The following is a 27,789-nucleotide window of genomic DNA, read 5'->3' as shown; positions in this document are numbered from 1 at the left end:
GCCGGGGCCACCACGCCCGGCTAATTTTTCTATTTTTAGTAGAGACAGGGTCTATACCATATTGCTCAGGCTGGTCTGGAACCCCGAGCCTCCCAAAGTGCTAGGATTACAGGGTGAGCCACTGTGCCCCGCTCTACCTAGGTTTTGAATCCAGGGCGATGGCAAGCTAAGGAAGCCCTGGGCTTTCCCGTGGTCAGAGCTGCTGATACACATCACTACAATTTCTGCTCAATTTTACAGTTTCAAATTTAGACTAACAGCTTCTCGCTATGGTAGTGATTAATCCGAATGGGTTGGAGCGCCTGTTTCCTAGTGTACTGACTTTAGGTCTTATTTCCTGAACTTGACATATCCCAGTTTGGGGGCCTTAAAGCCCTGGAAGTACAGATGAAGGAGCATGGCCCATACGTCAGCACTCCCGGGCTCCTCCTGCCAAGGGCAAGGCGGCAGCGAGAATAAGGTGGCGTTTCCACGATTCTGGGTGGGCCCCTGAAACCGCGATTATTGGTCGGTGAACATTCGTCAGGAATAGGCCCATATTAGCTACCAAGACTGCTAACCTCAGTCGAACTGACGACGGGCATGGTCTCTACTTACTTTCGGCTCGGGCTAATTCTCCGGCACATTTTGCTAATTGGGGTCTGGCTCGCCAGCACAGCGTGCCGCGCGGCCCTAACCGACCTACAGCCGGGACCCTGAGGTTTGGCGCCGCGGCCAAGTCCTGCTCCAGAGTCGGTTAAGGAACCAGAGTCTCGCGAGATCTGAGAGGAAAGGGGCGGGAGACGCCCGCGTGCACGCGCCCGAGAGCCGTTAGGGTGGAACTCCTCCCGGGTAGGGCGGGCGGAGCGAATACAGTTGGACGCCAGTTGGAGGAGCCCCCGCGGAAAACGACAGAGCGCGAGGAGCGTGCGCGCTCCCGTCGCGGCGACGGTGGCGGCGAGCGGCGTCAGAGCTTGGAGGGGGGGTTGACGGCTTCTGGCGGGTGGCGGTGTTGGAGGCGAGAGCTTGCTTAGCCCGTGTCGCTTCTGTCCCAGGAACTGGACGGAGAGTGAGGGCACGAGGGTAGCTTTCGGGGGCTGCTGCCTTCCACGTACACGTCGTCGTGAGGAGCGCAGCCCGGACTCTCCAGCAACCCCTCCGGCTCCCTTTTCGCACGTCTCGAGGCGGCGGCGGCCACCGAGACAGCATCGCACCTTCCCCCACCCTTTTCCCTCATCCCCCGCCCAGAAGGGCCCGGTCTGCGCCCCACCCCCGCCGTCCGCCCGCTACGCCGCCGCCATGTCGGCGCAGGCCCAGATGCGCGCGATGCTGGACCAGCTGATGGGCACCTCCCGGGACGGTAAGTCTCTGCCAGGGCCCTGGGGGTGGGGGAGGGGACGGCATTGAGAAGGGAAGGGGGTCCGAGGGCGCACCTGGGCGCGCGACTGTGGCTTGAGTAAGGGGCTCCCAGATTGGTAACACGAGGTCCCCGGCCCCCGTCCCATCCAATCAGGGCTTGGCAGGCGGGCTTGGGAGGCGGTGACAGTGCGGATTGGCGGGAACTGCTGCCAATGGGATGAGGCAGGGCCTGGAGGCAGAAAGGAGAGTTTGTGCTTTTAATGTTGACTTGGCTGGGACTGAAGAGTCTCTTGCGTAGTGTGGAGGCCCGTTTTGTTGCTGGTTAGGTACCTGTGGACCGCTAAAGCCTCCGCCCCCTGATCTAATTCCTTAACCCAGAGCTTTGGGATCATCTCTCGCCGCCGTCCTCTAGAGTATCCGGAGAGAAGCTCCCCCTTCCTCTTCTTGGGTCTGGAGGAAACCTTTACTCCTAACCTGGTCCCAGAGATGCACCATCGAGCCCCACAAAAACAGCCATTTTTATGGAAAATCTGACCCAAACCATGGTTTCTTGAAGTGGGTGTGTTTGGCCCCATTTTGTGAAAAGAAAAATGTTAATGGCCTGTTTTTCTGAGAGACCTCCATTTTGTTAATTTAATAGAGGCTTTGTTCAGTAAATATTGACAAATGTTGCATGTGCCCCAAATAGAGCCATTTTGAAAATTTGGTGCCCAGTGAAGTAGAATTGAGGGAAACAAAGATCTTTTTAGGCGCTTAGGTGAGAATCTGTATAGAAAGACACTAAGTGCTAGATTATCTTCTTGTTATGAAGAGAATTTCTAAATGATGAAATACTTTTTGGTTTTTTGGTGATGACAGTTAATGATGTACTCTTTCAAATTCAACTCAAATCCATGCAGATATGGAAGAAAGGTCTAGTTTAGTACTTTCTTAAAAACAATGCAAGAGTCCTTGCTAGTTTTTATATGTTGCTTGTTTAGGCATATAGTTTCTTAGCCACTTAAATGTGTTTTTTTTCCTGACAAGTTATTTAAATTGCTTGATTTAAGAGAAAAGACACATCTTAAATTTAGTTTGTAACAATTGCTCTTACAATTTACTTGAGTGCTTTGCAGCAAAATATGTGAGTAGATTAAAAAAACTATTGCATTCAAATCTTTTTTAGCAATGAATATTTAGAATGGCTTTTCAGTGTTCACAGTTGAATTTTAGTAAAAACCCACATTGGGAACTTTTCTTCATAGAACATATAGACAGATGATTGTAGATGGCAAATCTACTTGTGGTTGTGTAGAGAGGAGGGAAAGATTGGGAAGGAAATGAGTTTTATTTGCGTGTAAACCCTTGAAAGTTAACGTTAGCTTAAAATGCCACTAGAGAAATTTAATGGTTATCGTTTCTCATGTTTAGATAACAATGTTTACTTTATAACTGCAGCACGTCTTAACATTGCTCCTTTTCAAACATAAGAGAGGGCATTGGGAACATACTTTAACAGATTGTAGCTAACAGAATAATCTTTGTACTAAAATTATAGAAATCATTTAAGACTTACTTTACATGATCCTTTTAATCCCTGATGGATACCATTTTTGGTTATCTTCTGTGTGGATTGGATTTCCTCATTTTACTGGGAGGGTAGTTGGATCAATGTAACCATTACCTGATAAGTTTCTGAACTAAGCAGCCCGTCTGGTATTGCAAAGCTAACTTTAAAATATTTATATATATTTCTGTGTGTGTAGTCAGCAGAAATATGGATTTCTTAAAATCCGCTCTGCTTTGTATATTTTTTTAAATATATCTGTTACAGGATTTTTTTGCCTTCATACTTAGAGGATTTACGAATGAACTCATAATTAGGGATCTATGATATTATTTAGTTGAAATGACTGGATTTTCACTGCTGTATTGGGGTCAGAAGTAAGAAAGATACTACTTTCAAGGAAAAGAATTGAATGTTTTTTTAGATATCCAAATTTGTTCTTTTATATATGAAAGATAAGAATCAGAACATTCTTTTCCTTCTTACCAGATATTTAATGAGTTTACATATTTCATTTTATGATTCAGGACCTTTAAATAATTAGGATTGTTCTTTTTTAGCATACAGTCAACTTCAAGTTATCCAGGGATAGGGGAACATGGATACGTCCCCTGAATAACACCATGTAATTTGAAACCATATAATGGGAAGCCTTGTATTGGACACATGAACAGCTTACGGGAACGCTGTTGGGTGTCTTTGGCACTAAGAGGTGGAAATGGGGATCCAGGAGGTGGGAGAGAGGTGGAAAAGGTAGGTGGGAGGGTATTTAAGGCCGCTCTGTTCTTTTTTTAAATCCCAGAGACTAACTATAAAACAACCACTCTCTTTGGGTAGTGGATCTCACTGAAGGTGGCAATGACCCCCTTAATCCTTAGTGTCCTATCTGTAAAGGAATCTGAAGTGGCACAAGAGTCCTGGTGCTCTGGGAAAATACTGCTCTCCCCTTCCTCTTCCCAACAGAGTTTTTAATTAGTTCCTTTTAAAACTCCTTGGAGATTTAAGTCTGTTAGTTAAAGTACCTTATCTTAAATTACTTAAATCAGTTAATTATTTAGATTACCTAAATTTCACTGGAATCCTTAGGAATAGGAATTTTGGTAGTAGGGAAATGGAGAGGTAACTTTGGGTCACTGGGCACTTCAAGAGAGGACAGTCCTGGGTGAGTGGTGGAAGTGGGGGGCTTTGGACAACCAGGGGCAGCATGATGGTGCTGGGAGGCTGGGCAGGGGATGACCAGGAGGTGGGAGAGGAATGCATAAGGGAGGTGGGAGGGCCAAAGACAAACTTTGCCTTCTTTGCAATTTTGCCTAGGGCCCTGGTGGTGGCAACCGCCTGTGTGCCACTGAAAATCGTGCCGATGCCTGGCATACTGCATAAATGGAAGCAGGGTACCGCGTGAGTTGAAACATTGGTCACACTATATAAAGTTTGTATATGTGAATCAGTGTAACTCATACCCATATAACTGGGGGTCTGACTGTATTTGGATTTTTCTGATAAGGCATCATGGGCTAAGGAAAAGAGCACTGGGCTGAGACTCAGGAGACCTGGTTTCTAGCCCCAGCTGTACCTCTAATTGTAACCTTGGGTAAGTCACTTAAACTTTTTTGCCTCAAGTTAAGTCTATAATTTGTTATATGGGAAACCAAATAATTTCCTATGTTATACTAAAAAAATGTTGAAAAATAAATTTTAAGTTTTTCTTAGAAAGGAGGAACTATAAGTAGATATTAATTACTAGTATCTTACTTTATCTCAAGTTTATGCTTCATTAAATCTTATAAATACCTTTTTGTTTTAGTTGTTAGCATTAATAGAGGGGAGAGGGATAATTTGTTTTCCCTGAACATATTCCATTTGAAAGCAAGGAGAAGCTACACAGGAAAATTCAAGAAACAGTTTGAGAATTGTCTTATGTGACAGTTGGAGGAACCCAATGTCCACACACAGACTGTGGTCATTTTTGCTGTGCTGGATTAATTACAAGAGTGTCCCTTAGCTAAAGTCCTTTTGCCAACAAATACAGTTTTGTTATAAGAAGTCTCTGGTCCTGATCCCAGGAAGGCCTGGGAAGGTGTAAGAGATAGGAATTAAATAAAATTGAGGGTGTGGATTTAGATTACATCCTAAGCTTAGAAATTAGGGAAGTTACAGAAGGTAATTCTGAGGGTTCCATATATTTTAATTGCTTATGCCTTTAAATGGGAGCAGAGACCATCTCTGAAAGGTTAAAACAGGCCAGGAATGGCAGCCTGCCCTCAAACAACCAGTAGGCTAACAATGTAACATACAGAATAGAATTTTATAGCATCTTAGTTGTCCATTGTGGTTAAGAAATGTTTTGGGCAAGTTAAATCGTTCAGATAATTTTAGCTATTTTTGATAGTAATCTTTCTAATTGTATGATGTGCTTCCTCAATGAATAAGAGTATGTTAATCATATTTCTGCTGATCAGTTAAATTGTGCAGTAGTTATAGTTTATGGGATGTAAAATTGAAAGGGTATTCATTGTGGGAGATATCCAGGAAAATACAGTTCAGAAAGTCATTTACCTGTTTCTAATATAAGTTTAGTGATAGGACAGTATGACATTCCTGCCTTTCTGCAAAATTATTGAACTAAAGATGGAAGTAGTATTTTCTTTAGTGGATTTCTTCTTTATAAAATCATCTTTACTGTAATCTGTGTTCCTTGACTTGTCATCAACATTGAAAGCATTTTCTCTTAATTTTCTCTCATTAACATGATGAACCGTATTCATTTCTTGGTCAGTTGTGAGCCATTGTTTTATTCCACTTGGAGCATTCATTTTAATTGAAGGAGGCGGAGCCTTTAGTGTACAAGTTCATATTTTTGAAATGATATGGGATATATCTTAGTCTAGAGCTTGGAAATTTTTTAACATTAAGAGAAATTTTAGCAAATGTTAGGTTAAACAGTAGTTTCTCTCAGTTTTAGTAACTATTTGACTTTATCAGTGTTCCAGGCATGTCCAAAACACTGAAAGCTCTGTTAGCATCTACATAGTGAATCAGTTAAAAAAAAAAAAAAAAAAAGTTTTCCTCATTTTGTGGGTTTTTTTTTTTTAGAGAGAGATGGGGTCTAGCTTTGTTGCTCAGGTTGGTCTTGAACTCCTGGGCTCAAGCAGTCCTCCTTGCCTTGTCCTCCCAAAGTGCTGGGATTGCAGGTGTAAACCACCATGTTTGGCCCACGTTTTGCATTTTGAACTCTGAATAATATTTCTATCTACAGAGCAGCCTCGAAAACAATAAAAATATCACCTCATGTGACCCTGCATTATCCCTGGATTCTCTGCAGTTGTTTAGCTCTTGTCAAGTAAGCTGATGCTTTTGAGACATTCTTTTACTTCAGGTGAAAAAAAATAAATCGAAACCATAGAAAAATCATTTTGTCTATCTCTGCATCAGCTCTATAAGGGGAAAGTAGTAGCTTTTACTTTAGGTAGGGTGATGTCATATGAGGATAAATGGTGGTGAGCTTCATGTTCAAGATGGGTAATAGGGATTTAAAGGCAATTAGGTGTCATGGGTCAAGGTCAAGTTTAGTGAGTCAGACAGTGTTCAGTAGCAGATAGTTCATACAAGCATTAAAGCTTGAAGTTGCTGAGAGAGAGTTCAGGGAAGCAGTGGGATTGAGATAGGCAGATGGCTTAAAACTGAAGGTCAGTAAGTGTGGGTAAGACTAGATAAATGAGGCAGATTCCCCTCAAGAGTGGAATTACAGAAAGGTGCTTGAAATGGATTGAATCCTTAAAGCTCAGTGCTGTTAGTATATGTAGTTCTTGAGGAAACAAGCAATTCTACCCAACTTAATCAGTCTACTAAGAAATTGTAGACTAAGAAGATGAAGGAAGTTGGAACATCTTGCTGGAGAAGGAATGAGGGAGTGAAAGAGGGTAAGTTTCTGATGGGAATCTTGTGGCTTTAGTAACCTGAAGGAAAGCGATTTTTTTTTCTTTTCGGTTTAAATTCTCAAGCACTAGCAGCTGCTAGGGTAGATATTGGAAAACAAGGCTAAAATAGAACAATTAATTTTGTAATATTATTGAGGGTATAGAAAAAAGTAGTTTGTAAAAACTCTGAAATTGTCTGCAGCTTCATGTTTTTGTTTGAATTGTGTAACTTTTGACTTTAAGAAGTCAAAGCCATCAGAAAGTAACATGTAGTTCAGTCAACTGAATAAATGTCATGTTTTGCTATTTAACATGGGCCAGAGAAAAGAATCTTTAAAACTTTTCTCCAAAAACCACTCACTCAGTATTGACCCATATGTTCTAACTTAGTTGTGAACCACGTACTACAGATGTTTGACCTACTTGACTCAACATGAAAAGAATTTAACCAGCTGCCCTTGATGAATCTTTTGTCATGTCTCCTGAATATGGTAAATAGTTTTTTTTTCCTCTTCTTGAGACCTCAGATTTCTGCAGACCCCAGTTTTCTCTTTTAGAATTAAACTTTCCAAAGCTTTGCTTTTCAATTGAAGAGGTTGTGGATATTTACTGGATAATAGGTATAGAACACCTGGCTGTTCTGTTCTGTATTGTGCTCTACTATTAGTTTACACAATATATCCTTTTTATTTACTTGAGGGTATGTTTTAGATCAGGGTCTGGCACCATGGCTGCCTGCTTTTTGTAAATAAAGTTTTATTGGAACACAAACATGCCCACTTACTTGCATGCATATTGCCTGTGGCTGCTTTGCCTTAAAACAGCAGAGTTGAATAGTTACAACAGAGTCATATGTCCCACAAGCCAAAGATTTACTATCTGGCAGTTTAGGAAAAAGTGATCACTTCTTTTAGGTAAGTGATTCTCAAAGTGTGGTCCTCAGACCAGCAACCTCAGCATTACTTGGGAACTTGTCAGAAATGCAAATTCAGGGGATCAGGCCCCAACAATCTGTGTTTTAAGAAGCCTTCCAGGTGATTCTGATGAACATTAAAAGTTTGAGAAACCTTGTCCTAGATAAATGTTTCCCAAATGTTCATCGCATATATTGCCTTTATTTTTTTTTTACTGTTTTCTGTTTATTTAATATTTTTCTTTATGTCAACTAACTTTCTAAAAATTTAAGTTTTAAAAGTTTGTATCACCATGAAAATAAATACAAATAAAACAAAATATTGTATTATATAGATATAACTAGACCCTATTGTCACTTAGGGTTCCTTGTGCTAAAAAATATTGCCAAATGGGCACTTTTTTCCTGACTTAATCATGATAAATAATTTTCTTACTAAGTGACCGAGTGTTGTTAAAAATGTCATGTTGACCAGGTGTGGTGGTGTGCGCGTGTAGTCCCAGCTAATGGGAGGCTGGGGCAGGAGGATTGCTTGAGCCCTGGGGTTCAAGACTGCAGTGAGCTATGATCATGCCCCTGTACTTGAGCCTGGGTGACAGAGTGAGACCCTGCTTCTTAAAAAAAAAATTTTTGTGTGTGTGTGTGTGTGTGTGTGTGTGTTACATATATATATATGTAACCGTAAAATTTCATGTTAGTAAAATCGTAAAACACCTAGAATCATCTTTTGTGCAAATCTCATACTTTGGAAAATACTGTTCTAGGTAGTATTCATGTGAGAGGAAAGCTGATTGAACTGTATATACCCAAGCCGGTAAGCAGCAATGGCTGGCCAGAAATACAAGCCTGTGACACAGAGAGATGTAGGAGATCCTGAGAGAGGCCCCTCTAGACCTCCACGGTGAAATTACCTCATTTAGTTTCATTTCTCACCTCTGCTTTAGAGTTTTTGTCCATGGGATCAGCAGTTCTGCAGAATTTCACCAACTGATTTCACAAGAGGAATGCAAAAAGGTGCCTGTCTGTGGGAAAAGCTGGTTATCAAAGAGAAGCCTGGAATAGAAATTCCGGGGGAAGTGGCTATGATTCTGCATCATAGACAGAGGAACAGAGCAGGGCATGCTTGCTAGGAATAGCAGTTGATTCACCTCAGAGTCTAGAAGCTATGTATTAGTATTGAGAAATTCCTGTGTTACACAATTTACGATTTAATTTGCCTCCTGTTAGAGGGAATATTTCCCTACACATGGTATTCTGTTTATTTATTAGTTGATGTGCATTAGGGTATAGTCATTGTTGATAGCAGTTGAATCTTACTTTCCTTAGTATCCCAAGGTTGCTGAGTTGCTTTAGTTATTTCTTCCTTTCCTTTTCTTAGAGATTATAAACATACTTGCTTCTGTCATCTTTTGATTCTGTGCTAAAATAATCCTAGAGGGACCAAAAATCTAATGGGGAGTGAAGATTTACACGTGAATAATTATGTTTATTTTTAAGTGATATATTTTGTGATACTGATTTTAGGTATCTGATTTTGAAAAAGTGTTTTAAACAGTATAAAGGACAATCAAACACCTATGTGAATGAACAAATGTTATTTTGCACATTTCTGTCAGATTTTAAAAAGTGAATAATGCATTACAAATAAAGTCCCCTATATTCTTCATGGTCTCAGTCCTTTCCCCAGAGGACACCTTGCTGTGAATTTGGTGTGTATTCAGTGTGACAAAGTATTTTTGCTGTGTTGTTTCAGTAGTTTTAAGGCTCACGTCTCCTTCATGGTAATCTGTTTTTCATTTTAATTTCCTTCCTTTATCATTGGGTTGGTTGTCTGTCACCTCTGTCCTTTAATATTCTCATTTCTTTTCCTTTCTTTGTTGGTTTAAGATCTGGGGGGTGGCTCTAGTTGGCTCCTATAGCTTTTACCAGTGGATGAGAACTGTCTTTTTTGATAGATAAATCAGCCAATCACTTTTTCTTTGATTCTTTTCAGCTATTTCTTCATAGCCAAAGGTAGCTTTCATTACTTCTAATTTTGTGTATAGAAAGTTGTGGATAATAGAAGGTACCAGATATCCAGAGTGCAAGTGTTACTATATCAGAATTGCAGCTCTGCAAATAAATATCAAAATATATAATTTAGCAGACTGCAACTTTTTATGACATATATCTTTCATTTGTTTGTTTTGGGGGGACTCTCTATGTTGCTCAGGCTGATCTGAAACTCCTGGCCTCAAGCAATCCTCCTACCTTGGCCTCCCAGAGTGCTAGGATTACAGGTGTGAGCCATCATGCCCACCCTTTTATGACATATATCTTAAAACACATTCTATATAACCCACTTTAGAACTTTATTTTTTTTATTTAAAAATTTTTATTTATTTTTTTAGAAATAGGGTCCCACTCTGTTGCCTGGCCAGGGTGGAGGACGGTGGTGTGATTACAGCTCATTGCAACCTCCAAATCCTGGGCTCATAGAACTTAATTTTAAAGTAACTATTTATTCAGGTTTTCTAATGTCTTTCTTAAGTCCAAGAAGAGAAAACTACCTGTGACTCAGATATTCTCGAATGATATGTTAATAGATTTTCTAAAGTAGGTACCCCTAGAAATGTAATGTCATTCATCCGTGCTAGCTGTTAAGACTCTTTGTGTAAGGAGAGAAGATAGGGTTAGGGCAGGGAGTGGAATAGAGCCCTTGGAATGTAGCTACTCTAGTATTTCTGTTGTCACATTTCCATCATCACCATTCTCAGCTCTTAAAAGACCCTATAGGCTTTTTTCCTACTACCAAGGCTGATTCCCAGTCTCATTCTTTATAATTTTGTTACATGGATTTTCACAGACAAGTGGGCTAGATTTTCAGCATTTTAAAAACATTAATCTTTGATCATATCCAACAAGAATGAACTTTTTCTGGAAATTTCTTCTACAATGGGCATTGTGTTTTTTAAATTTTGGGCTTGTCATGGGGAGTATTGGTGGGAGTGATATTGGTACCTATTTGTAGTTATAAACTTACAGGGCCATGTGAACCAAAGGATCACAAGGGATGGCCTTTCTGAACTGTATAGTGCCGTATGTTTGCATTTTCTGGAGGAAGGGAAAACTGCTACCACCACTGAGTATGACTTTATAAGTTCTTTTAGAAAGAAATGACTTGATACATTTGAAAATCAGACTGCTGTAATTTTTCCCCCATTGCCATCTTTGGTGTAGTACTCTTTCTTTTCTTTCCTTATGTAATCAATGTATGCCCGAAAAGTTTAACATATATCAAGTCATATTAAATGTTTTCAAAGCATCTATATTCATATTATGTTAAAACATGGTGGTGAATCTTTTTATAAAATGAACCCTATACTTTGAACTGCTTAAATATATAGTGGGTTAAATGGAGTATATTTATTAACAAGGGAACATAGAGACGAGGAGTAATAAGGTTTTTTTTTTAAAGGTTAATTACTAAGGGGTTTGTATAGATGGATTTTAAGATGACTTCTGAAGGAACAACAAAGGTAGGTGGGAGAAGTTAGTAGAGTTGGTGGGAAAGTTTGAGGAGGGTGTAAAAATTATCAGATTGGTTCCTGAGTATAATAGTTACTGTGCAGCAGTAGTCACCTGCTTTTACCTTGGTTCCACATGAAGACACAGGTTTTACTTGTGCATTTCTTAAGGTCTCTTTCTGCCCTGGACTAGACTAGAGATTGGCCATGGGTCCTTATACAGTTCTGACATTATTATGTGGACTTGGTAGCTTATGTTGGAACAAATGGAGGGAGGAAATTAGAGGGAAAAAGAGGGAGGAACATTTTTCTGCCTTTGAGGATTCAAGGGATCAGGGAAACATGACATTTTAAGCTTTCAGTTCTATACCTCACTAAATCTAGCTTTCCTTTCACTGAAGCGTTATGGATCTTTCAGAGGAAAGGGGCCTGCCCTGTCTCAAGCCACCTGTGACACATGGCCCCTGACAACTGTACCTGTGGGGAGGGTTTTGATTGTCACACTGGAGAATATGGGAGAGCTTCCCCTCCCCTGCCCCCATTTGTAGACATGGGGATGCTTCCATTGCTTTGTGTGCTGTTGAATTTTCTCCTCCCTCTTTGTTTTCCCTAAGCTAAGCTCTAAGCTAATTCTGTACAAAAGAAATACTGATTGTTTTTGTAAATTGCTTGCCATTAATGCCTGAAAATATGCAGTAAAATAGGATTCTGCATACCATTAAATATGTCAAATATTACAAACTTGAAGGTTCTTTTGAAATTACAATACTAAACTCAGTTCACTTTTGCTTAGCCTTCACAGTTGTTGATCACATAGCATGGTCATCCACTCACAGCTTAAAAAAATACAGGGAGCATCGGAGAGAATGGGTAAAGTAAAATTTTGATGTTTTTAAAATAGCAACTAAATCTGTGAAAGTTGATTTGATTTCTTGTTTGTATGGGAGGGAGAGGGTGGGTAGCACTGGTGGGGGAGGGGTGGATATTGGGAAAATAGCATGCACCATATATATTAATAAAATTATGTCAGATACCACCTAGGCTAAGGTTTTAACTGTTACTACTGAAATTTAAGTTTAAATCACTTTCAGAAAAAGGCAGGACCATAAAATGGCAGTGTTGGAAATTGCAGTGGGCTTATTTTTCCTTCCTAACAGATTCAAGGGGTTTTTGAGAATAGCAGTATTTGAGTACAGTTTGGACAGGAGTCCTCTTTTTAAAATGACCTGTGCATATTCCCTGAGTGAAACTGACTACCTCAGTACCACCTTATGCTCTGTGTTACCAGTGGTGAAGGAACTTGAGAGGAATAGTATGCATCCTAGTTTTTGTTTATCTGTGACTCATATGTTCCCAAATAAATGTTATAATTCATGAAACTCATGAAAGTGTTGAACAAGCCAGGCATGGTGGCTCACGCCTGTAATCCTAGCACTCTGGGAGGCCGAGGCGGGTGGATTGCTCAAGGTCAGGAGTTCGAGACCAGCCTGAGCGAGACCCCGTCTCTACTACAAATAGAAAGAAATTATCTGGCCAACTAAAAATATATATAGAAAAAATTAGCCGCACATGGTGGCACATGCCTGTAGTCCCAGCTACTCGGGAGGCTGAGGCAGTAGGATCGCTTAAGCCCAGGAGTTTGAGGTTGCTGTGAGCTAGGCTGATGCCATGGCACTCACTCTGGCCCCGGCAACAGAGTGAGAGACTCTGTCTCAAAAAAAAAAAAAACAATGTTGAACAAAAGAGGGAGGTAAGAGAGTTGTTACCTTGAAGATAGTTGTTTGGTAGGAAATATTAAAGAAAATTTGATGCTTATGTTAAAATGAAAAACACTTCACCTGCCAAAGTTCTAAATCAAGTTTCTAATCCTAAAAACTTGACTATGTAGTTGTATGCAAAGCTTAATTAACTATTGTGGAGGTTATAAGGTAGAGAGACTTCCATGTTTTTACAGGTATGACATTTTTGTTGACTGAAATCACTTGATCTACTCTCTTCTTCATTATTTTAATTTTTTTTTACTTTGTCTATACACTAGAAATTTAGATTAAAAAAATGAAAAAAAAATAAGAAATCAAATTTTACCCAAAATACGTTATTCTGGCCCCAGCTTTGCTATTTCCTTCCATGAAGCCATTTGCCAAAGCCAAATATGGTTTACTTATTGTTCCCCAAACCTTCCTGCCTCTGTAAGCTTTATTCAGTTTGGAATGCTCTTTTTTCTACTTTTCCTTTGGTCTAAGTTCTATCTTTCCTTTAAATTTTGGCTTCTACTTATTATATGAAGCCTTTCCCAACCTCTCCAGTCTTGGTGGTCATTCTAGTCTTAGAATTCCTGAAGTACTACCCAATTGAAACACCCATTTGGCACTTGGATCATGTTATCTTGTATTATTACTTACTCATTTATATGACTTATTTCTTTAGAAAAATTGTGGCCTTTTTGAGGGTAGAGAGCTTGTCTTATATGCCTCTTTGCAACTCCATTGCCTAGTACAGAGGATATAGTCACTAATAGGTTTGATTCTGTGATTTGAATCCAGCGTTGTAACAGGACAAATTTTTTCCCCATAATTTAGGTTATTTTTATATGAGTGCCCACAAAACCCAAAGGTAAAGTACATTGAACTCATAAAATAATTATAAGGAGATTGGTTCATATTCTTTATTTGTGGTCCTTTTTTTTTTTTTTGGTAAATAGGACTGTTTTACCTAGTTTCTTTTGAAAAACATGGTTTGGGCCAGATACCTTAACAGAAACCAAAATTACCAGTATTTTTATTTTAAAATTCTTTGTTGCTTTAGCAAAATTGCACTTTCATGGCATAAGCCCAAATAAATTTATTAAATACTGCATGGTTACGTAGCCAAATTGTTTTAAAATGTCAACCTTAAAACATAAAGTCCCGTAAGTAGAAGTTTAAAAATATCAATAAACAGATACTTAGTTGTTATTCCCTCTCAGGGTATTTCTATATCTCAAATTATTAGGGCTTTTATTGTTTTAAAGATTGCTATAATGGATGATATTTGATAGCTGTATTTGTTGTGTTTGCTACAGTTATCAAATATTTATGGAGCACCCATTCATTTGTAGTGAAGAGTGATTTTTAAATGCTTTTTGGCATTTATAGAAACTGTTTTTTAAAAAACTCACCAGAGAAAATATGTACAACTATTATGTATCCATAAAAATTAAAAAAAGTCACCAGAAATACTTGCTGGCTTTCTATATTTATATTTAGAATTGTTCATATTTTACCTGATAGTCTTCAGGACACATGTGCCTTAATTTTAAATTTAATGTGGTATATTTAGCAACAACAGTCACTAAATTTGATGAAAGATTTGGTTAGTAAAAAAACTGCCATGAATATTGATTTTATTTGAAGGCCTGAGCGGTTAGTTTAACAAAGCACTGAAAATGATATGCTGTTGCATTATCATAAAGCTTAGATACTTGTAGCAGGGAGGCTACTATTAATGGATATGTAAAGGTTTTTCTTTTTTTTTTTTTTTTCAACTTTTAAAATTTTGTCATCTTTTAAATTCCTTACCATAATTAGGGTACAGATTTAAAACAAAAAAATTTTTTTTTTCTCGTATGCTAGGAAGCAAAAAAGCTTCTAATATGGCATTGCTATTATGGTGTGAGCTTATCATAGTACCATTGTAACATGAGCTGAAGGCACTCACCAGTCTTGAAATACACTTTTTTTAAGAGACATTTTTTTTTAAAACCCCAGTTGGCCCAAGGACTACTTTCCAGAGCTCCAGCCTTGGACTTTTACCTATGGTCAGTCATATTCTTATCTGGGGTTACACTTGTTAAGTCAGTGTTTTAAAAAATGAAACACCCTGATTTTGTTCACTTTTGTTTTCATATACAAGAATCTTTACAGTCAACATGTACTTCTAGATGCTGTATTGAAATTGCTGGCAGAGTCTATTCTATACAAACTGAACAATCTGGCCCCTTGTTTTATTTGTAAAGGTTCAATGTATCTATGCCTGCCTACTTCAATCTGCAAGGGAGTGTCAGAAAGGCCCCGCATTCGCCGAGCCGTGAGTTATCACTAACTTTTCAGATGTGTTAATGAATGTGGAACAAAAGCAGTTGTGTTTAAAAGGAAAAAAGGACCATCAAAATAACCTTTATTATAGTAGCAGGCGTGAACACTTAAATGGATTATTCCAAATTGTGTCAAAAATAACCTACTAGAGACTATCCTCTAGAAAACCTATTGTTGAACTGCTCTGAAGCTATCATTGTAGCTGTAAATTACTGTTCTTAAAACTTCATATACCCTGGTTACAAATTAGAATGTTCTTTAAATCTTTTTAACCATGTTAAAACAATTTGAACAAAATCTTACCCCATCTAAAAATGACAGTATTTAGTTGAATTCAAGTTAAGCTCTTCAATGTAAGACCACATGAAGGGGTAAAGTTTTAACCTTTTTTGTTATTCATATGTGGAAACACAGAAATTAATTTAAATGATTGAATCACTTCCTAGATGAAAGTTTTTGGAGTGCTGCAGGCATCATGTGAAGTACAGAGGTATTTACAGTATCTTTTGGTACCAATAGTTCTCGCTTCAGTAATTCACCAGTAGGTTTTCATTCATCATTGATAATATCAATTTAAGGCTAAAATAAAACACCCACATTTCTTAGGGCTTATTCTGTATAGAAAGAGGAAACGTCCTTTGAGTTTTTCTTTTGTTTCTCCAAAGAGATTCTAAGCAAAAAAATTGTAACTAACATCGGTATTTTGTTATTAGTTCTAGTTACTTTTCTTTTTCTTAGACTCTTTAAAGTTTTGAGTAGATAGCCATATTTGATAAGCAAGTTGGATGCTTCAGTTGCTTAGGAGGTGTATTGTGTTATATGAAGACAGAATGAATTTAAATGTACCCAGTTTGGCAGTATACAGCACAGACTACATAAAACTTGGAGATATGGAACCTTTGGAGGCATTAAAGTTAACGTTTCATTTAGGCAATGTGCCTTTGTTTGACTGGTGTGTAAGTCCTTCTTCCAGGTTTGTACGCTCTTAAATGCGTTATTCTACCCTCTCTAACTCCTCCCAGCAGCAAAAAGGGAGACACTTCAGCTGGAACAAAATAGTGGAAGAAATGGCGTCTGGGGTTCAGTGGGGATTCGCAGTGTGTATGCAATGTTTGCAAGATTACTTTTTATGTTTTTCAATTACTGTAAACAATTACAAAATATATCAATGCTTATCAAGAAGGGAACATTGTGTACCAGTAGAAACTCTCCTAGTGGGTCTGCTGCAACTCGCTTAACCTCTTGGGGCCTTAGTTTTCTCATCTGCAGTATGAAGGAGTTGGACTCAATAATCTTTAAGGTCCATTCCTGCTCTAAAACCCTATGCTTTTCTGAAGTACTGTACTTAACAGAATGCATTGCTTTCCCACTTTGACTATTTGAATTACATGTGCAGTATACTTACTGCAACTGCATGTTGTCTAAAATAGTTTTTCTATAGGATGTTATATAAAAAACTAATCCCTCTTGAGCTGATTTATAAATGCGTGTGTATATAGCCACACACAAAAAGCTAGTGGTGGTAGGGCTCTCAGAAAATAAATACTTCTAGTTGTCTAACCTTGAATGTTATTAACTTTTCTATATTACAGGAGATACTACTCGTCAGCGAATCAAATTCAGTGATGACAGAGTATGCAAGAGTCACCTTCTCAATTGTTGCCCCCATGATGTCCTTTCTGGAACTGTAGGTATTTTTTAAATTTATTGTTTGATTTCTGGTATGCTATAGTAATGAACTACTTGATGAAGTCTTAATTCTTTGTCAAATTATTAACTATTTTTTGACACTGTGTTGCCTCCCTTATTGTTTATTCATGCTGATGATTTAAATCTGCAGTAATAGGTTTCCTCAGAATAGTAGTTGATATGTTTTGTTTTATATGTATATTTTTTCCATTCTTCAGAGCAATTTTTAAAAAAGCATTTGGAATACAGAGGTAGTTTTTAATGATGTTATACAGCATTTGCACTTTTAGTTGAGAAATAATATAATTGATTTTTAAAGTAGTTGCCTTTGCTATTAAACAGAGTAGACTTTTGTACAGAACAGTATACATTTTTATTAAGATTTGTGCACATTTATATTGTGGAATCAGTGGGGGAAAACATTAATAAATAAATCCACACAGCTTAATTTGAAAGTAGTCTTATTACTTAAAATTTATCTATATTGCTGATTCCTAATAACATAAAACTCAATTGAGATTCTGTCTCTACAGAGATGGTGGTTGATCTTAGAATATTATCATCTTAATTTGGAAGATAAAACCACACGTGGTAATGGACCTATTTAAACAGAACAAAGGATTTGATTCCCTGAGTTTTGGGTCTGGGTGAAGTGATTACTATAGTTAGCTTCTCTTCACGTTGCATCCGATGGTAGTGGGGAGCTAACGGGCTAAACCTTGAGCTGGTTTTATTTCTCATTTGCCAAAACTGACTGAAATGAAGAAAAGATATGCGGCTTGCCTTTTCAGAAGCTATGAGTTCCTTAGAGATGTCTACATCCATGGTTTCTTCTTTGATAGGAAGAGTTAAATTAAGGACATACCCTAAAGAGAGATGTATCAAGGCATATGCAATAGGAAACATGTCTTTTTCCAGTAGGAAAAATAATTGAAACTGTATTATGTTAAAAGGGAAAAAAGGAGCCTTTTTTAAAAAAAGATAATACTACAAGGCAAGAAATCTAGTTTCTGAGCACTTGAATTAGGACTGTGATAGATAATATAACAGTTAATAAGCTCTCTTATATCTACTCTTTAAAGTTTATATAATTGAAGTATTTTATACTGTGCTATAATGCATTTGAAATCTATAAAATCTGTAATTGTAGTATACTTTGATTCTCCATATTTGCTAGTGTATAAAATGTAACAGTTAAAGTCATTTTATGTAATGGTTATTTCAGATAAATTTTGAGAATAAGATTAACAAAAGGGCAGAATTTATTTTTTATTTATTTTATTTTTTAATACTCTAAAACCAGCCATAGCAAGACTTTGACTTGTTATATTCTTCAGGTATGGCATTGATAATAAAAATATGAGTTCACAGTTGTGCTTCACATCTGATAATGTCTGTAACACATTTATGCTCACTTATTTCTTAAAATGATTGTGAGTTATTTTATCCAACAATTTACAGATTGGAATTTAGCTTTATTAAAGTGACTTATTCGAAATCACTGAGCTCTGTTGAAACTGAGACCAAATTCCAATTTTTAAAAAATATTTGCAATGTTTTTTATTGCAGAAAATTTCCAACATATATAAACAGAGATAGAATAGTAAAATGAACAGTCATAGACCTAATACTTATCACTCAGGTTTAACAAATTATTAACATTTTGCCATTCTTCAGACTCAAATTTTCTGATCTGATTGTCCAGCATGCTTTCTACTTTGCAAGGAATACTTGATCCTTTATGATCTTAAGTAAAAAGGATGAGTGACTCTGGGACTTTTCCTTCTTCTAAAATTCTTATAGATGAAGTTTAAGATACACATTTTTTTTTTTTCAAATTTTGACAACTCTGAAATGTACATCTTAAAATCTATGGTAGAAAAACACTGTCTTAATTGGTAGCATTTTTTTAATGGTACAGAACATAATGATGAAGTTTAAAATTGATGGGATTGTGGATTACATAAAAAACAGTTAAGACAAGCTCTTCCAAAGGCATCTTCAGAAAAGACTCTGGAGGAGAAATCTCTACCTTTTGCCAGCCCAATAGACAACAGATTGTCATATGTAAAGATAAGATTAAGTAGTTGTGAACCTCTTGCAGAATTTAAGCAGTTTTGAAGACTAGCTAAAGGACTTTGTGAGGCTCCAGAGTTGTCACAGAGTGGTATCCTTAAGAACTTGAAAACCATCCATTGTGTGATTTCCTTATGACCCCTATTATTACTAAAAAGTGCTGTTTATAACAGTTCACCCTGTGTACAAATGGTTTGTAATTACAAAGCTTTGACTTCTTTGGCAACCAATTCCTACAGAACAAATGCTTTTCTGGGACAGAGTCTAATAGTTGATAACTCTTTATGTTGAAGATGTCTATTTCTTTGTACATATTAAATGAAGAATGAAAATAACTAAATTATAACTACTGTTTTATAATGCTTTTTCTTTGTTGTACAACTGAAGGTTGCCCTTTAGTTTCCTTGACCTTGTTCGTGTGATGTGTCACTTTCAGCAGAATAGACTTACCAATACTTTATATTATTTAGCAAAAGAGTAACACAGAAGCCTGGTGTGATAGCTTGTGCCTCTAGTCCCAGCTACTCAGGAGACTGAGTTGAGAGATTTGCTTGAGCCCAGGAGTTTGAGTCCAGCTTGGGCGACATACTGAGACCCCATCTCTTAAAAAAATAAATATAAAAGAATATACAGAAATGTATTCCCCGGCTTTTTTCATAATAAAGAGGTTGGACTTTATATCAAACACATGGAGATGTAGAGTGTGAGTTCTAAAACTTGTATTCATAATTGATATTTAGTATGGCCTTTCTTTCATACTGAATGAAATTCAGTTTCACAAAAATGCTCCTGTAACATTTTACCTTTGTTAGTCTGGTGTAACTAATTCTTAAGCTAATAAATTAATCAGAGTAGGTAAGATGAACAGAATCAAAATAATTAGATTTTTGGCTAATTATTTTTATAAGAAATATGAATATTTCTTATTGCTTAGGCGGTTACTGTACATCAAAGACTTGGATTATTTTTCTATTCATATAGAATATTTTCTTACTGTAGTCCCACTCTTTTCCTCCTTTTGACAGACTTGATTTCTCCCTGTTCTATTCACTGTGCAGAAAGTAAGCAGCATCCCCTTTCAGATTTAGCAAAACAAAAAAAATCTAAGCTGACTTGTCATTTTTCCCCCCAATACGTTGTTTCTGGTGCGTATCTTCCCTGAGGAAAGATGAAGATATTGAAGTGCTTTTAAAAATCTTTCCTAGTAGTTGCAATTTGGGAAAACGGAATATGATAGCATTAATATATAGAAGGCATTAAATCTAAAGCCAAAGATGTAATGAGCTTTAAATTAAGATCTACAGACATGGAAATGTATACTGTCATAATATGCCTGTCCAAAGTACAGAAATGACTACCACTAATTTTATTATAGCTGCCATCATAATACAATTTTAGCATTGATAGGCCCTTAACGTCTTCTAATGTAAAGTCATCATTTTATAGATGGGAAAAATTAAGGCTTAGAGAAATTGTGCTCGTCCAATATCTCACAATCAAAAAAAAAATCACAGTGTTCTATACCATGTAGGAATCTTAGATTTGCTTAAATCTAAATACTTAAAAAAATTTTTGTTGTTGTTAGTTGTTTATAACACAGTTACCTGGGGCAGTGACTTTGAGATGTTTCTGAAACATCCTTGGAGGTATCTCATGCACTAAGGACTTGGGAGTAGGCCAGCCTCTCCTATTTCAACTAGAATTATATATATTTTAACACACTAACTGCCATGTGAGTTGTATTGAACTCACTAGTTTTGAGCCCAGGGCCTCGTGAAGCAAAACCCTGCATTTGGTCCATGAAAAATCTTGTTGATGTTATTGTTACAATTAATATTGGCAAGTTAATTCTTTTTTTTTTTTTTTTTTGGCAATATGGATGAACCCTGAGACAAGTCAATTCTAAAAATGATTAAATGAATAGGAGTCAGTAAATTTTGTTTTTCATTAAATTAGAAAGGATTGTTTTGTTTTAGAAATTTTTATTCTGTTTTCATAATGAAACACTGTGGCCCCAAGGAAAAAATTTTTTTCTTCTAGTGTGCAATGTGTTAAATATAGGGATTTTCCATGAAATTTCGTTTAAAAGGACTTTCTGCTGATTAAAAATGAGGGCATTTTCAAAGAACTGATCTTGAAAAATACTTAGGAACAGGATTAGGGACTTTGTCAAAGTCATTATCAAAGTAAAAGTTTATTTGCCTTTTTGAAGTGATTGGATGGGAGTATTGGTTGTCAAAAATTCTGAGTTTTGTGGTGCCCTAGTAGGTTCTGGGTTTTATCCAAAGTGTGATTTTTACTAATTGAAAGTCCTTTATTGCTTCCCTGATTGTTCTTTTAAGGCCTGGTCTAAAATCAGTTACTTAGATACATACAAACCTGAACTTTAAGACTGCTGGAGTCTCTTTGATAGTACATAAGTAAAAGAGCCATGAAAATATGGAGAAGCAGAATAAGTGTTAAGAAGTAGATCTGTACCAAATTTTCTCAACTAGCCACTAGAATGTAAGTTTCATAAAGGCAGGGACGTTGTATTGTTCAGTGCTATATCCCCAGCATCTAGAACAGAGTCCATTCACTGTATTGTATTCAACCTACCCAAAAGTAGAGTGCTAATTAAATTGTTTCAAAAACCAACTTTGAGTTTTAGAAATTAACAATTGTTAATGGCAAAAGTTACTTTTTAACAGATACGGAGAGTATCTTGGTTTTGGTAAATTGCTTGTCAAAATATGATAGTGATTATACGTGTAAATGTGAAAAGTTCAACTGTAGATTCTTTAAATTTAAATAACCTCTTCCCCAGAAATGGTTTATTTTGGGCTACCTTAGTATTATTTAACAGGTGTTTTTGGCATTAGCCCAGATTACTGACTTGATTTTTTTTTCCCCTTTAATTTAACAGCCAATTTCTAGAGCTTCACAGTTAGCAGAATAACCCAGCTTTTACCAGATTTGGCTTTGAAGTATATGGTCCTTTTTTTTTTCAGCAGATATGTTGTGTTTTATTTTTCTCAGTCTGTTATAAAAACGTATGCATTCCTTTAACCAACATTTCTAGAGACTGTAGAAACCAAAAATGCATTTGGTGCCTAGGAAGTTAGAGGCACATTTAAAGCTTCCCAGTGAATAATCAAAATTTTACTATCAAACCTTAAAAACCAAATCTTGAATTGTTAGCAAATAGGCATGTGAATACTCTGAACTATTCAACTTGGGGTGCTTACTCCCTTTGGAAGTAGATAACCCTTTTCTATCATTCTGAATAATATTTTTTTTTTTTTTTATGAATCAGGATCTTGCTATAATGTCTAGGCTAGCCCCGAATTCCTGGGCTCAAGCAATCCTCCCACCCCAGCCTCTCAAGTAGCTGGGACTACAGGTGTGTGCCACCATGCCCGGCTCTATTCTGAATAATATTATCATCTTCATTTTATATACTACTTAAAATAATATCCTTCAGGCTTATGGAGGTGACTTTTTTTTTTTAAGGCGATCCACAGACCATATGTTTTAGAATCTTGTTCTGGTTTTTAGTTCTTGTCTCTAGTTGAGGTTTGTCAGCACTTTTGTCTATTGGATTAATGGTTAAGTACAAATACACATCAGTATAGGTATGATGGACTACAGTGTTGATGTCCAGTTTTATAAAGCAAATGCAAATTAATTATACCTTTTATTGTTGAATCAGTCTGAGGGAGGAATCTTTTTAACTTCTGCAATGAAAAATTTCAAACATAAAAAAAGTAGAGAGTTATAAAGTGAACTTCCATGTACCTATCAACCAGCTTTAGTAAATAGTTTATTTATGCCTACCTTGTTTTGTTTATAGTCACTTATGTTCTCTCCCCCATGTTTTGTTTTTGTCTTGAGACAGAGTCTCATTCTTTTGCGTGGGCTAGAGTGCCGTGGCATCAGCCTAGCTCACAACAACCTCCAACTCCTGGGGCTCAAGCAATGCTTCTACCTCAACCTCCCGAGTAGCTGGGAGTACAGGCATGCACCACAACACACGGCTAATATTTCTATTTTTAGTAGAGACGAGGTCTCACTCTTGCTCAGGCTGGTATTAAACTCCTGACCTCAGGCGATCCTCCCACCTCAGCCTCCCAGATTGCTCGGATTATAGGCATGAACCACTGTGCCTAGCCTCCCCCACGTTTTTGTAAAAGCAAATCTTAAATCTTGGATCTGACTCTTGAGACAGTATAAAGAGAAAGTAGCAAAGAGACCAGTTATTCCTAAACAAAATAGGGAGGTCTGTAAGTCATTGTTGAAGCAGATCGTTTTCCATAGTCCTACTGTGTGTTTAACACATTGACTGCCACACTAGAAAAAAAAATTTTTCCTTGGGGCCACAGTGTTTTATTAAGAAAATAGAATAAAACTTAGAAAACAAAATGATCCTTTCTAATTTAATGAAAAATTTGCTATTTTTTTATTGTTTTCTGTGCGTGACTTATATGCAACTTGAAAAATAGTTCTCACGGCTCCCAAGGTGAAGAGACTTGTGAATGACATATACTTCATGAGGCCCCAGGCTCAAAACTAGCATGAGTTAAATACAACTCACATGGCAGTTAATGTGTTAATATATTTCAGTGTCACATTTGGTTTTTTATATGGTGAGTCTCAAATGCTTATTAGTAAGGTAAGAACCAGGAATCATTCTTTTAGTATTTTTCCTGAGCTCTCCAGATGTTTTTTAGAAATATATATGGTTTCATAAAATGTATTTTAACGAGTCTTAGGAAAGTAGTGTGTTCTCTAAGGCTATTCATTGAAAAAGGTAGTATGGCATTGTAAATACATCATTTGGAGGATGTAGCTCATTAAACAGAACAAACATGTAATAAATGAAAACTTGAAACAAAAGTATTTTTATTATATAAGTGATTACAAACATCAAGCAAAGTTACAGATAATTATAGATAGGATATTTCTATCACTGGAAATATTTTTTAAAATGTGATGAATTCTATTATACCTTGATGTGCCAGTGGCAAAATGAAATGACTTAGTAAAATCATCTCTAGTTTGATGATTCTTACTCGTTAAGGGCACTTTTATAAGCATATAGTGTTTTGAGTGTGACCTATATAGAATTGAACATTTTGAATATATATTATCCCATAAGATTTTTTGGTCTACAGGATCAAAAATATAGCTGTATGTATTGATTTAGGCAGATGATGTAATTTGTAAAATTTCCGAGTTTAGATAGGTTTTTGTTTTTTCTCTATTGTAATAGTGTTTAGAGTAATTAAATTTAAGTAACAGTAGGATTAAGCAGAGGATGAAATAGAAAAGAATGAGCAAAGAAGGATCAGATTAATGAGGACTGAATAGAGAAAGTAAAGAGAATTCACAGTGCTTGTTTTTAGAACTGTTATTTCTGAAATCATACCATCTGCAAATAAAAACCAATGTGACTGTTTAACTTTTTTGAAAAACTAATTTTAAATGTAAAAGTTAACAAAAAGGAGTCACACTTCAAGGAGTAATTTAATTTTTCATCTCTCTGAAAGTGTTGCTGATGGCTGAGATTACTATTGATTCACTCACTTAACAAATACTTGAGTACCTACTATGTGCTGTATGTTATACTAGGTGGTGGGGATACAGAAGTGGACATGGGTTTGTGCTTTAGTGGTGAGAGCTGACATTGTAATGCAGGAAGCACACAACCAAGTATGAAAAGAAATAATATGATTTCAGGTAGTGATAAGTGCTATGACAAAAAAGCATGGTTAGGTATTTCAGTGTGTTTGGGATGGGGTAGGGGAGGGGGCCAAGGCAAAGGGCTACTCTGACAGGGTGGTTAGAGAAAACCTTTTTGAAGAAGTAACATTTGAAGAGATCTGAATGTTGAGAAGAAGCTAGTCATTCCTGAGTGGGAATCAACTTGACATATTGTTCCTACACAGAAACTTATGGTAGTTCCCAATTGTTTATACCTGTAGTAAAAAATGTAAAATCCACAGCCCAGTCTATCTCTCTGTTGATTGAATAAATCAGCATGGTCTTCTCTTGACCAAACTGGTTTATTCATTGTTGTCTCATTACTTTCCTTCCCTAGCATGCTTCTTATGCTTACCCTTTTTTCTCTGCATGCAATATCTTTTTTCCTCTCTACAGGTTTAAATCCTGCCTGGTTTACTATATAGGATTGCTTTAGCCTGTAGCAGTTTAGCCTCTGAAACCTAGTATAGCACCTGCTGTCTATGCTGCTGAAAGGGCACTTGTTATTTATCTTGTGTGTATGTTCTCTGTGGGGCAAGACCTCTTGTTTTAATTTTTTCTAGTTATTTTTGCTTATCTAGGATCAGAAATAGATACAAAAGTATTTCCTGTCATGCCCTTCAAAAAAATATTAAGGTAGAAGAAGAGCATTATTTTTCTTTATCTACTTGGGGAAAAATGGACTTGAAGTTGGAACATACAAGTGGGACGGGGCAGTTAAGAAATTGGGAAGTGGGCTGGGTACGGTGGCTGATGCCTGTACTCCCAGCACTTTGGGAGGCCAGGGCGGGAGATCATTTGAGTCTAGGATTTTGAGTCCACCCCAGGCAACATAGTGAGACCCCATCTCTACAAAAAATTAAAAAAAGAAATTGGGAAGTGGTAGAAAAGCAGGAACTGCTTTCTGTGTGCAGTATGCCCCATTTCTCTACACCCTATACTCTATGTTTGTGGCTTGTTGACATGGAGGTGAGACTCTGTTCTTATATGATTTGTTAAAAAGGGTCTCCTATAAAAAGTCCTTGCAGTAAGTCTAAGGAAGAATATGTAAAACTTTCTGGTTGGAGAACTTAGTTGAATAAAGAATGCCCTTGGTAAATATAGTCTTAGATCTGTACTAGACACTGCTACTTAGATTTCCTACTGTTACGTCAAAATCAGCATATCCCAAACAGGACATTTTCCTTCACAAATGAATTCTCCCATTTGATTTAGTCAGTTCTCTTGGTGGCATTATTGTTTTTTGTTTGTTTGTTTGTTTGTTTGTTTGTTTTTTTGAGACAGAGTCTCGCTCTGTTGCCCGGGCTAGAGTGCCGTGGCGTCAGCCTAGCTCACAGCAACCTCAAACTCCTGGGCTCAGATGATCCTTCTGCCTCAGCCTCCCGAGTAGCTGGGACTACAGGCATGCACCACCATGCCCGGCTAATTTTTTTGTATATACTTTTTAGTTGTTTGGCTAATTTCTTTCTATTGTTAGTAGAGATGGGGTCTTGCTCTTGCTCAGGCTGGTCTCGAACTCCTGAGCTCAAACGATCCGCCCGCCTGGGCCTCCCAGAATGCTAGGATTACAGGCGTGAGCCACCACGTCTGGCCTGTTTTCTTTTGCTTGAAATACTTGAAGGCTTAAAAAGACTCCTGACTTTTTCCTTTCCATACTTCATTTCCATTTAGTTAAAAGCTATTGATTGAGAGGCATTGTGAGCTGTATTAAAGATCTGTTCAGATTTTTACTTTGCTGCTACCAGCTTATGCTCTTAGGCAAATCATTTGGCTTCTCTGAGTCTTGATTTCCTTATCTGTAGGAGGATGTGATGGAATTGATGATTTCAGAGATCGTTCTTATCTTTAAAATGATTTTTTTCTTTTTTGGCATTCTAATTACCTCCATCACTACCTTTCTTCTTTCCTCTTCTAATTTGACCCTAGTGTCTTTATTCCTGGGTTGTTGTAATAGCTTTTCTTGCCCTTGGTGTCTTTCTTGTCAATCCATCTTGTCAATCTGTCCAGTGGTGTTGATGCTTCCAAAACATAGATTTTATCATGTAATTTCTGTTCAAATAGTCAAGCATTTTTCTTTGCCTATAGAGTGAATTCTGCATTTTTGGACTAATTTTCAGACTCTTTCACAATTTAGTAGTTACAGGCTGTAAATTGGTGGCCTCTGGGGCCAAAGTAATCCTGTATCCTTTTTTTTCAACATTATTTTCCCCTATCCTCTAATAGAAACCATCTGGTTCCAGTTAAGCTCTCACACTTTCCGTTTTCCAGATAGGAAATATTTATTTGTCTCTTGAAGCATTTGCTCTCGCTATTTCCCGCTGTTCTTTGTCTTTTCCTATGTAAATCATCTTCACTTTTCCTGGAAACATCCCTATACACACTGAAACTATAGCAACAGCTCTGTTTCATGAATTCCTTTGAAAATGGATGAATTAGAAATATGTCAAGTTATGAGCCAACAAAATATGCCCTTTAATTAACACCTATTGCCCTTCAATTAAACCTACTATAATACTGTATCATACAACAAAATATTGAGCACCTTTTATGTGGTGGACACTGTTATAGATATTGGGGCTGTAATAGTGACCAAGAAAGAAAATGTCCTTCCCTCACTGAGCTTATATCCCAGTGCAGTCTGTATGCAAAAATAAGTAGGTCAGTAGCCTGTCCTCAAAGTGCTTTCATAAACATCTTATTTGATCTATACAGCAATCCTGAAGTACTTCAGAAAAGAGAAGTTCAGAGAGAGTAATTGAATTTCTCAGAGTCAATTAGGTAATAAGAGAAAGGGAGGTCCTATGACTTGGTCCAGTACCTGGTCTGTCTTAATTTGTTTATCACTTAGACAATGTAGTCTTCAAGTACAAAAGCATATAGCATAAAACGTGAATATTTCCCTTTTTTCTTTTATCTTTAAAATTTTTAAATTTTAAGAGAAAAGGGCATTGTTCTGTTGCCTAGGCTCTAGTGCAGTGGCACAATCATA

At 37.1% G+C, this 27,789-nt stretch overlaps 1 protein-coding gene across 8 annotated transcripts in view; it reads left to right on the top strand.

Annotated features, from left to right (window-relative positions):
• Positions 1-958: 958 nt before the first annotated feature.
• The window catches only part of LOC123647663 (putative RNA-binding protein Luc7-like 2), a 54,805-nt gene continuing 27,974 nt past the window's right edge, over positions 959-27,789 (top strand). Inside the window, exons 1-4 of one of the 8 annotated variants that reach the window (XM_045565305.1) lie at positions 1,110-1,339; positions 4,199-4,282; positions 15,215-15,285; positions 16,886-16,980. In XM_045565305.1, the coding sequence (XP_045421261.1) occupies positions 4,245-4,282; positions 15,215-15,285; positions 16,886-16,980 (204 nt within the window). In that variant the 5' untranslated portion in view covers positions 1,110-1,339; positions 4,199-4,244. The other 7 variants (XM_045565299.1, XM_045565301.1, XM_045565300.1 and 4 more) reach the window with 7 other exon arrangements.

Source organism: Lemur catta, chromosome 11 (assembly GCF_020740605.2).
Source record: "Lemur catta isolate mLemCat1 chromosome 11, mLemCat1.pri, whole genome shotgun sequence".
Classification (NCBI taxonomy): Eukaryota; Metazoa; Chordata; class Mammalia; order Primates; family Lemuridae; genus Lemur; species Lemur catta.
Note: the sequence above shows the minus strand (reverse complement) of the source record. Positions and strands in the feature narration are given on the sequence as shown.